The 12,754-nt window shown below is 36.6% G+C and overlaps 1 protein-coding gene across 1 annotated transcript in view; it reads left to right on the forward strand.

Moving 5' to 3' along the window:
• Positions 1-12,754, forward strand: part of c12.2 (von Willebrand factor A domain-containing protein c12.2) — a 574,487-nt gene that overhangs the window by 321,110 nt on the left and 240,623 nt on the right. The window contains exon 25 of the mRNA XM_090380213.1: positions 11,991-12,142. Coding sequence (XP_090236339.1) covers positions 11,991-12,142 — 152 coding nt within the window. The remainder of the gene's footprint in view (positions 1-11,990; positions 12,143-12,754) is intronic.

Consider the following 12,754-nt stretch of genomic DNA (forward strand, 5'->3'; position numbering starts at 1 on the left):
TAGTTGCTAATGCTGCTAAAAACCAAACAACAACAACATATGTTTTTCGGAAAAGTGAGTGATCCATGTGTTTCAGTAAATTTTCCGTCTATGTTTACATGGTCACAGTAGCTGGATATCTGAGTGATTCCGATATTTTCACAGTATTCAAAGAACTAGTGAGAGTGGCAACGTCGGGCGGGGATGAGGCAACTAAGATATTAAGTAAACTTTCTGAAGATGAAAGTTGGCAGATTTGGAAACCGCGTCGAGGCTTTCACTGTGAAGAAAATATTCTAAAATATAATGGCATACAGGCAATAATTAAAAAAAAAAAAAAAAAAAAACTATCACCAATCTCAAAAAATGCAGCACGAGTTAAGAATGATTGCTAAAGAACTTGATGTGGAAACTATAAAGATTGGTCGTGTGTTCTGGCCACAATAGGCAGCTTGTAGCTTACAGACGGTAATTTGAGGGTTGGAGGAATTATCCTGCTTTGTGCAAACATTTTGAATCAGAAAGTTAATTAAATATTCTGGTTTATTAAACCAACTTTTCAATCTGGAATTTAACGATTTAGCACTAATGATTGATATCCTGCAGGTACTCTCTTACCTTTCGGAAACTTTAAAGAATCACTATGGTAATAGCAGATAAATTAATTATTCTAACTATCCATGCTATCGCAAATCTGAAAAATTCTGAAGCTAAAACTGAGAGAATATTGAAGTTGAAAGAATTTGAAGGAATCGAAAGTAAGAACACATTTAAAAAATTACCTCGTGGCACGTTATTAAGGATAAGTTATTAATGCAACAGAGTAATTTTAAATTAAATAAAGAAAATGATACTATTGATGATGAGGAATTGAAAGAAATTTTAAACATATGCTACCTGGAATCGTGGAATATGAAAGAACTTTCATCTCTGCCAAGACAGTGAAAAACAAATAAGAAATTTAAGTTTTCTGATAAAATTTGAAATGAAAATTAATGATTTTAGAGATTTTGTCGAAGACAATTTATCTTTAAAATCGAGTGAAATTCCCTCTTCAATTATAAAAGCCAGAAATATCTTTGAAACCATTGCGATTAGCATTGCTTTCAGTGTAATGAATAATATTGTATAAATGAATGAATAATGTTGACAATTAAATACATTGCAGATAACGTTGACCATACATCTAAATGGAAAACCATTGCTTCAATTCGATGTGGATCGTTATGTCAAATGATTCCTCGTAATCATTGCTCAGCTATTGAGCAAAGCAGAAGATCAACAACAAATATTAATAAAGAAGTAAATTGTATATGGCAATTTTTAGAATAAATTTTTCTTGAATATTTGTATAATAATTTTTTTTATGTAATCTGTGATTATTGTGTACCTTTTCTAGAAGAGTTTGTTTTTTATGCAATATTTGTTTTTATATTGTAGAATGTTTTGTGATATGGGAAATGTTTCATGTTATTTTTTATTCGCAATATTAAAATTTTATCACGGAAAAAAAATGTATCCATTATATTTCCCTAGTTGTTGGGGAAAAAAAAAAAAAAAAAAGTGACGAATAAAAAAGTGGCATGTGTACCGAGCACATGCGGTAGATAGATGGTTTTATGCGAATCCTTCGCATTTCTTTTAGGTATTTTGATTTGAATATTGATTACGGAATAATAGAGCTTTTGTATTGTAAATATTTTATTGAACATTCACAAATTTTTATAATTTCTGGAAGGCAAGATACAATGGATTATGATAACTAAAGTTATTGATGTGTACCTGCAACTGCAACATATCTAAATGTCTAGAAAACAGCCTAGATTGAAGTACCGACCTTGTAGTTGAAACGACATACGCAGCTGTTTGGGGCACCTAACAATGGAACATTACCAAAATGCGAGACGAAAAGATAAATTGTTGCCAGATATTTGTATTGTTGCAGTCATCCTACTTCAGGAAGTATGATTGTAACGTTATACTATTAAAAAATCTAAAAAGTTAGAACTCAAAATACTATTGTATCCAGGTATCATTGTAAAGAGGGGGGATGACTCGAGATATCATACTGGTCACAAAAAATGCATCACGCGTTCTAATCACACTACTAGTGAGTGCTTGGGGCAGACTAGTAGTGTGAACATGGGAAACACCTCTGGCGGAATCCTGCCACGGATGATGACACAGAAGTGACATCCGCGGTAGGAATCCCCAAGGATGTTTCACATCAAAAAGTCGGCAAAACTGTGAGCCCATTGTTAAAATATTCACAGCTCACCACTGGAGGTGCCATGGACTGGAGATGTGCAAATGTGAACCCAATCTACAAAGGAGGATTGAGGGGAGAGAGGTAATTACAGACCTGTTAGTTTAACTTCTGTTCCAGAAAAATTAATGGAGGCACTGGTTAAAGAAGCATTGCAGGATCATCTAGATATGACTTCAGTTATAGCTTGGACACAGCATGCGTTTGTTAAGGAGAAGTCTTGTCTGACCAATTTCATTGGATACTATGATGTAGTCACAAAGGAACTGAATGCAAAGAATAATTTTGATATCATATATTTGAATCTTACAAAGGCTTTTTATACTGTTGCACATGGAAGACTGTTATACAAATTGGAGCAGTGTGGCATTGGAGGCAAATTTGTGCTATGGATAAAGGGATGGTTGAGTGGAAGAAGACAGAGAGTGGTATTCAATGGACTGCTCTTCGTGGACTAATGTTATTAGTGGAGTCCTTGTAGTCCTCCAAAGTTCAATGTTGGGTCCATTGTTGTTTTCTGTATTCATCAATGATATTGATGATGGTCTATAGAAGATGGTCTATTGCAGACGATACGAAGGTTGGCAGGGTTGTTACACTAATGACAGTACGCTGCTGAACAAGATCTAGAGAAGTTGAGCAGATGGGCTGAGAGGTGGCAACTGAAGTTTAATATTGACAAATGTAAAGTACTGCATATGGGAAGCATATGCAGAGTAAAGTATCAACTGTGTGGTACTACACTGACAGTGGTAGAGTGAAAAGGACCTGGGGATAATTGTGCAGGCAGATATGAAGTTTTCTGAGCAGTGCAGACGGTCTGCAAGAGTAGCTCATGGTGTCTTTTCAATGATATACAGGAACTTTTCTAGCAGGGATAAGGTCTGGAGGCCTCATTTTAAGAAGGGTGTTGAGCTGTTGAAACAAGTACAGAGAAGGGCAGCAAGATTAGTGAATGGAATAAAGGGCTGCTCTTATGAAGAAAGGCTTAAGTTTTGAAAATTACAGTGTCTGGAGACTAGGCACCTGTGAGGTGATCTGATTGAGGTGTATAAAGCCTTGAATGGTTTTAGCATGCTCAATGCTGATGGGATTCTTCCTCTTGCTCAGAATAATCACCTGAGAGGGCATAAATTCAAATTATGGAAAGACAGTTGTAGGATAGATGTGTGAAAGTTTGCCTTTTGCCAGTGGGTGGTTGATTGTTGGAACAAACTTCCATCTGTCATAGAAGTTGATAGCTTAAACAGATTCAAGGCAGAACTATACAAACACTTGGAGTGAGTGGATGAGTGAAATGAGAAGGGTCTGTGTTTTTTTTTTATATATCTTCATCCCCTACATGGTTGCTTATTTGGTGTGTCCCAGTTTCCAAACATGGCTGGGTAGTCCTGGCAGATACCCATGTCAATCAGGTTTTGTCATGACAGGTTTCTGTCAGGGTGCAGAATACTGCTATCCCAACAGTTTTTCGGTCGTTGTCTGGGCGAGGCAGGAAAAATGGACAATATTTTACTATTGATTATTGTTCAATTGCTGGGTGGGCTGAATTGCTCTTCTTTGGATAATTATATGCATTTCGAATGCTTTCTGTGTGAAAGTTGTAAAGGCTTTATAGTTTTCCTCTTCTATAATGAACAAATATTCTTCTTCCCTGGGAAGGGGACCAATCTGTGTTATTAGCTCTGTTTTGGGGGTGTCATAAATTATATATTCATATAGAATGTGTGCCCAGTCTTCACTCTCGCGACAGGTGCAGTTTAGGTCATCAGTCAGCCCTAAGCAGGTTAGTTTTGCCTTTAGAGAGCCGTGACCTGTCAGTATAAATGTTGTAAAAAGTCCAGGGGCATATGATTTAGGTGGCTTTGGGCTAACCATTGACACCTGTAGCAGAAACCATTCGGTAACCAGACCTCTGGTTTCCTGCTCCCATTTTGTTTGCCATAGCTCATGGAGTTTTGTGGCTATTCTTTTTCTTTCAACGTTAATGGTGCTGGCTGTATCAAGGGCTATCCCCAGAAATTCTGTGGGTATGCCCTTTTTAAGTCTATAATATAAGCCTCTTTTGGCTATTTCCAGATAAAGTGGCAGAGCTCTGGCCAGCAACTGTAGGCAGGTGTGCTTACTGTGCGACATGCTGTGGTAATAATGAGAAGTGTTGTCCTTTGTATTGATTCTAATTTATTCCCATTTCTTACTATGGCTGAGTGGGTGAACCATGTACCAGCTGCATAGGTGATAACAGGTAGGAACATGTACAGTCTGTCCTCGTATAGCACGATAGTTGTGTTCCTAGAAACCCTCGTGCAATGCAAAATCGTGCAATATAAACAACAGGCCCTATGGGAAAAGTGGGGTTAGGTGCCGACCACCCAAGATTGAACACACATTTGGAACCAAAACATTACCAAACACAATAATTAATCGGGTAATTTTAATCGTTATAAAATACTTACGTATTTCATAACGATTAAAATATGTAATAAAAAATATAATATATATATTTTTATTATAATATAATAAATAATAAAAATAAATATTTTTTATTATTTATTATATTATAATAAAATATTATAATATTATAATACGAAAAAAATACGTATTTTATTTGTAAAAAAATTATTATATTAAATAAAATAGTCGTAAATTACGTATTTTATTGCGACTATTACGTAATATAATATTGCTAATGCTTTTGCTTCTATCGTAAGCAAACTTGTTTTTTGTTTGATTTTCCATCCAAACAGTCGACAGCCATTGCATCTCTTCCAATTCTTTATGGATTTTAATTACACTTTGAGTTGTTCTGCTATGAAAGTTGTTTTTATTTTCTCTGCATCGTTTGTAATTCTCGGTGTTGCCTCATTTAGGTCTGTAGCACGTGCAATATCACATGATCCTTCATTTCGCTCAAAGCGTTTCACAGTTTCATATTTTTCCGCTATCGAAAGTGGTGCACTGGCCATAAGCCTTACCGGGGAAACCCCGGTGGGCCGGAGGCCGGTGTGATTTTGGCCATAAACCGTAGTATGAGGACACTATAAATTTTCCCGGGTACGAACTTTTGACCCAGTCTGCCTCTGTTTATCGTTATTGCTTTTTTTTTTTCTCTCTCTGAATCTGCAGTGTCTTCGCCAGGATGCTTCCTTTTCACACCTTTTAAGTATTTTACTAATTTTTAGGGAATAAAGCGCAATTACAAAACGAGGAGGCACGCTTAATACACATAAACAAAGCTGCGCGCGTATAGCAACTGAATAAACAACACCGTAAAGGCCAAGATACACTATTAACACCCCACATTTTACTAAAGCACATTTCTGGGGGTTACTACCATAAAACAATAAAAACAATTTCCAGTTTCGTTTCTGCTAGTGGAATCTGTTATAAACTGGTAGTAAACTCCATCTAATTGCATTTGCGATTATATCGATAGCTGGAATTGTGTTGGTTTTTACGTTATTATGGTGAAATGTGTTTCCCCTTCACTGATATAAAACACATAAATACATTTTCAGAATCTTCTTCATTCCTATCGTGTTGCGTTCAGTTGGGGTGATTCCGCGTTCGACTGCCATTTCTTCTAAACACAAAGGCGAATCGTGCATGAGCGAATTCGGTTCGTGTTATATAAGATATCGTTCCCCTATTTATAAATCGTGTATGATCGAATTCGTGTAATGTAAACACGTGTTATACGAGGACCGACTGTATTAAGTATGGTACAACAGCATCCTTGTTGCAATATGGCCATTGTAACCCTTGCACTAAAAAAAAAAACATTTCAATAACAACAGCATCCTAACCAAAAATGAAGGACTGAAGCAATTTATACTCTTGGTAGCAAAATATTATTTTGTTGTTTTCTTTATGTGCAAAAAAAAAAAAAAAAAAAAGGAATGAAGTAGTGGAACCTATCCACTGGGCACAATTATTAGAAGGAACTTTTTGTTATATGAACGTAGTATGAGATTTAAGAGGGCTAATATAGGGTACATTAATTAAAGAGAATGGCACTATTTCCTTATGTAAACATAAAACAGTAACATAAATGTAATAAATATAAACATAAAACAGTGAAATATTGCTCAGCAGAGTTAGAAATTATTGAACTATTAGAGCAACTACAAACCTCTGATTCCAGTTATAATGTCATTCAGAAACATCTAGCTTTGCCTATAGGTAGTCTTATTTTATGCCCTCTTCAAGAGGAAGATATAATTATCGCTCCGGGATTTGAACTCAGCTGTGTTCCATGTGGAACACAGCTGAGTTCAAATCCCATCAGTGACACATGGAATTTTTATGGACCTTTTTCACTCATACTTCTACTAATTTAATATAATATAATATTAATACTTACTAATACTAAAACTAGGTGGTAGATGGCTCGCATTAACCAGTGCAGTACCACCACTTTACATATTGGAGGCTTGAGGTGGCGAAACCTATTTTTAATCTTCAGAGGATAATCACCTTTTCTCTACTAGCAAAATTCCTGTATATCATTGACAAGACCCAATGACCTGCTCTGACAGCCTGTCTGCAATGATCAGAAAATTTCATATCTAATTGCACAATTACTCCCAGGTCTTTTTCATTTCTACACCCCTAAGTGTAGTACCACACAGTTGGTACATTTCTCCGTGGTTACTTCTACCCATATGCAGTACTTTGCATTTGTCAATGTTAAACTTCAGTTGACACTTCTCAGCCCATCTACCCAACTTTTCTAGATCCTGTTGCAGTGGCACACTGCCATTACTGTCATTACCAACCCTGCCGACCTTTGTGTCATCTGAATACTTGTACATTAAGACTGATATACCTTCATCAATATCACTGATAAATATACAACACAACAGTGGGCCCAGCACTAAAAGCTGCGAGACTCCACTAATAACATTAATCCATGGAGAGCAGTGTCCTTTGATTACCACTCTCTGTCTTCTCCCACTCAACCACCCTTTTATCCATTGTAGCAAATTGCCTTTAATACCATACTGTTCCAATTTGTTCAGTAGTCTTCCATGAGCAACAGTGTCAAAAGCTTTCCTGAAATCCAAATATATGATATCAAAATTATTTTTTGCATCCAGTTCCTTTGTAATCACATCATAGTATCCAATAAAATTTGTCAGACAAGACTTTCCCTTAACAAACCAATGTTGTGTCTCAATTAATACTGCAGCCTTGTCTAGATGATCCTGCAATGCATCTTTAACCAGTGACTCCATTATTTTCCCTGGAACAGAAGTTAAACCAACTAGTCTGTAATTACTCGTGTCACCCTTAGATCCCCCTTTGTGAATTGAGTATACATTTGCACATCTCCAGTCTGTGAGGACTTCCCCTGAGTCCATGGATGCTCTCATAATTATGGTAAGGGTTTGCTTACTTCCTTTCCTGCCTCTTTAAATATAACTGGATAGATCCCATCCACCCCAGGTGCTTTTCTTATGTTTAACTTCAACAATTTCTCCTCCACTTTGCGCTCAGTTATTACAAAATCATTAAGCACCCTGTTACAGTTTGATAAATTTCTGGCATTCTCCTGCCTTAATAACTTTTCATGTGTGAATGTAGATGCAAAATACTCATTTACTCATTCAGATTGTCAGCTATCAGAGCTGAATTATTAACAGTCGAACAATCGATATCAGGTGGACCAATTTGATTCATCCTCTTCCTTCTATAACTAAAGAAGTCCTTGCTCTTTTTCTTAGCAGCCTTTGCCAAAGATTTCTTGTAATCTGCCTTCACTTCCCTAACTTCCTTTGTGACTTGATTACAGACTAGCTTATATCTGTCATAGGCTTCTGTGTCGCATGATAATTATATGCATCCCATGCATTTTTCTTCTCTGCCATGAGTCGTTAGTTCATCTGACATCCATTTAGGCCTAAACCTTGAACGGTATTTCTTCTTTACCAATTCTCCTTATGCAAATAAATTACAAATTGATATGTTAAAACCAGATTGCATAATTTAAAATAATTTTAAAACTCATGTGCTCCTCACTATTGACACATGGGCAGTCCAATACTCCAGGATCACAGCGGTGAACCCAAACCCAACCCCAGAAATATCAAAACTCCATGTAACCTTTTGTGAAGGAAATCATTTTGTCATAATTAATCAATATGGTTTAATACTTAATCAGTATGAAAAGCCTAGTAGCTTCCACGATTACTTCCTCGAATGCTTCCCATTTAGAATTTACTGTTGTAACATCGTCAATTAGTCCCACTGTATACAATTTAAAAACTGTCTGAGCCCACTATAGTCACCTTTACGAAAGGAAAACCCTTCCCTTTTCCCCTGATGGTAGTTGCATCTTTAAGTAAATCCCACATCAGTACACTGTGATCACTACCACCTAATGGTTCCTTTATCTGCAAATTCTTAATGCATGAATAATCACTGCTGATAACCAGATCAAGAGTATTACTCTCTGTTTGCCTCTCTAAAGTGTTGCTGTACAAAACAATCATACAATCAATCTACAAAAGTCTTGCTAGTGTGCGAGTGACCAAACCACAAGTTCCAGTCAATATCTGGGCAGTTAAAATCCCCCATTATAAGATAATCTGATTTACTGGCCCACTCTATTTCTCTGTATAGTTGTTTTTTCTCTGTATAGTTGTTTGTTGTACTCATTAGAGTCATTAGGCCTATAACACACTCCTACTCTCATTTTTGCTTTCCCCGTTCTTACATCACACCAAACTGACTCAACATTGCACTGATCATCTATGTCAACTGGATGTACTTCTTTAGATTTTATGTGTTTCTTAACTAACAGCATAACCATTCCTCCCTTTCTATCCTATCTATCCTTTCTGTACACTACACATTGTACTCCCCAAATTCCAATTCTGCACTGCTTATATCTGTGTGACACCATGTCTCTGATAACTAAACAATATCCGCCTTTGTTGTTTTGACCAGCACTTCATATTCTGCAAATTTATTTACTTTACTCCTAGCATTGGTGTACATGCACCTGTTCTTATACTTGGTTACCCTAACACAGCCCATGTATTTATTTGTTCTATGATGACTCCCACCAGTCACTGAAAACCCCAGCACCCTGCCCTCCATTCTAATAGAAGCAGTGCAAGAATCACTTTCACCTTTGCCTGTCGCTACTGTTAATATATTAGGCCGTGAATCCTCCCATGCTAGAAGTTTTCTGACCCACCTAATTCTGCCTTGGTAGCATTAGCACATCCCTTTTATTTAAGTGTATATCCTCCTTGTAGAAGCAGTCTCTTCTCTTAACAAGCACAGGCCTCGCTGAGAAAACCTCTATTCCATGAGCCTTGCACAGTCTCTCCAGGGCCGAATTGATTCACAAAGGTCTCATGACGTTCCCCCTCCTATCATGTTTTGGTCAGAATTGCAGACACTTTCAAATTTAACCATAATTCAAGACTTGTTTTCAACATTAACCTGTTCTTGTTAAGTAAGTCTGCAGACTCCTACCCTTAATGTCATTAGTGCCAATGTGTACAACAGTATCACCCTTTGTGCCCATAAAAGATAACCTGCTCTACAACGTCATCAACTTTTTCCCCTGGCAGACATGCCCTGGTCCTATTCCACCAATCCTTTTAGCACAATATATTACCTATCTCCCTGACAATGGAGTCACAGACAATAACTATCTCCTGAGGAACCAGTGCATTCTGGCCTTGGAGAGTGCCGCTGTATAGCCTGATGCACAAGAGAGAGAGAGCTCTGGTGTTGAGTTGCAGCTCAGAGCTTAATGGGTCCCTCACTTTATTACCTTCATGAGCATCTACCTGACTCTTCAAACTCTCATAGGCACCCCCATCAGCGCACCTCCGTAGCCAGGTGGGAAGGAGCAGCAGTGCGTAGCACACGCTTCTTGATTAGACCAGGGTTCGAGCCCGTCACCACCAAATACGAAGGATGTGGAAAGGTCGGGGAATGACCACCGCATATTCCCGGAGCAATATGGCCTTAGTTTAGGAGCAATTGGCAACTAATGCCAATGCTCCTAAAAACCAAATAACAAACAACAACACACAAACAAGCACCCCCATCAGAATGCTGAGTTGGCTAGCACCTAATTTCTTGACACTCTCTGCACCTAGCGCGCGCACACACACACACACACACACACACAGACATCCTCGTTGGCTAGATCATGTCCTGTTCCAGAAAGTTCCACAAACATTTCACAAGCTGCACATTTTTTGAGGCTATGATACATTGGAAAACCTCACTCCCCCTCTGTTCTCTCTCAAGCCACAGCACTCCTGCTACTTTGTGCTCTTTGCTTTGCTGCTCTAGTCTAGGGTATATTTGATTGAATAATATGAAAATTAATAAGATTATTCAATTTAATTAAGCCATTTTCAATACTACACTATCTAATAGATTTCTAAATGCAGTGATACACACTACACTATCTAGTTTTACATTAACTACCTATTTACCACAATTAAAAATTTGAATTCCCTACTACTCGTTCTATACCATATAACATTGGCAACAAGATTCGAACAAAACAATGGTTTTACATATATTAAGTAGTAACCTATAAAATCACTATCTAAATTGAAAATAAAAATAACAAACGTAACTAGTTCTATAAAGCTAAGTATAAAGTACGATATAATATGAAAATCAAGTAAATAAAATGACAAACAACTTGTATTTCTTGCAGCTTGAATTTCATATTCCACTTCTAAGGACATTCAGCCCAGGCTCGGTACTAAGTACTGTAGGTTTTGATACCTTTCATGTTTGGGGTTTTCATTAAAAGTATATATGTATATATCAGAATTCCTGTATATCATTGACAAAACCCCATGAGCTGTCCTGGCAGCCTGTCTATATCACTCAGAGAACTTCATATTTGACTGCACACTTACCTACTGTTATCCATATGCAGTACATTGCATAGGGATGGAAGAAGGAGACGAATTTAACAGTGACAACTGTTGAGAAAGAATTATGGGTGTCGATAAAAGTGGACATGAATTTCCCTATTATGCATTTTAGATTAATGGGCAGGAAGGAACATAGTGTCTTGCCCTTGCATGTAAGAAGGTAGTATTAATTCCATTTGATAAGCGAGTGGTGAGACTACACTTAGAATATGCTCAGAATATGGAAGTCGAATCTGAAAAAAAAAAAAAAAAAAAAAAAAGAAAACAAAAGTCATACATGAAAGTGTCTAGACTCTAGAGCAAGATGACCAGACTGGTAAGGAGCACATGTGGAAATATCCATACTACCAGGAACACTGAAGATTTAGTCTGTAAAGGCTGGAAATTGGGCATCTGATGGTTGGGTGGCAACCATCAGATGCCCAATATGTTGAGGTATATGTTGTACAGGTTCCTTATATATGTTGAGGTATATAAGGAACTTGTACACTTAAATATATCACTTTTAACATAAACAAGAACCAGAGGGCCTTGTTTATCCCACCCAATTAACTGTTGTCCACTGAAAAATGATTCTTGATGGTTATTGAGAATGAGAAATTAGATGTATTCGAGGAGGAATTGAACAGGTAGTTGTTATCTATAGGGATGTTTTATTTTTATTTTTCGCATACAGCAAGAGCCTGGTTTCTTGCCATTCTTATTTATATTTTTATACAGTACTAAATTTTTGTACAGTACCTCTTTAGTGTTTCTGTCTTATAGTAATGATTTGTGTTTTATGTTTTTTACAATTTTATTAATTTATTTATTTTTGGCAGAGTTATCCAAGTGATGGTCTCCCTAGTGTCCTAAAAAATGTGTTTGATTTTGATTCCTACAGCCAAGAAACTCAGGATGTGTTTAAATCTGTGCTCCATAAGCACGGTATACCATTTTTTGACCAGACTTTAAAGATTGAACTTAGCAAAAAGTAATATTTTTTTCTGTATTTTATTATATATAGTCTATTATTAGTTTTTAACATTCTTACCAGTTTTATCTTTATGGAGCCTTCAAGTAATTAGATACCAACTCAGAGAGAGAAGATGAATTAATAAACAGAGGATTTTCAGCTGTACAGTCATTAAAGCTTTGGAATCTGGTACTTGAGGGTTTTGGTTGTTGCAGCCGCTTACTTGGGGATGAACTTTGCAATGGCAGTTGATAGCATAATTACTGAAGGTGTAAGATATCAATCTTGCAAGTAAAAGGGGATTAAAATTCAGACAAGGATTATAAATATATATATATATTGAAATAGAGAAGATATATATATATATTTTTTTACCTGCGTAATCCTATCTTTCTCATTGGATTTCTTATAATACCTCTACAGTCCCTTTTCTAACCTATCATTTACTTTTACTTTTATCATTTACCTTTTTCCTTTTATTATTCTTTACTTTAATCTATGTTAATGCACAATTCATCTATACTGTTTCAGAGTAGATTACCATTTTTTACCCATTGAACCTGTCTTTCTCATTGAAATTCCTATTATTGCACTACAGTCCTTTTACTTGGATTCGAAAAGAGTTTGAAA

Source organism: Mastigoproctus giganteus, chromosome 8 (assembly GCF_048544385.1).
Source record: "Mastigoproctus giganteus isolate SK-2022 chromosome 8, ASM4854438v1, whole genome shotgun sequence".
Classification (NCBI taxonomy): Eukaryota; Metazoa; Arthropoda; class Arachnida; order Uropygi; family Thelyphonidae; genus Mastigoproctus; species Mastigoproctus giganteus.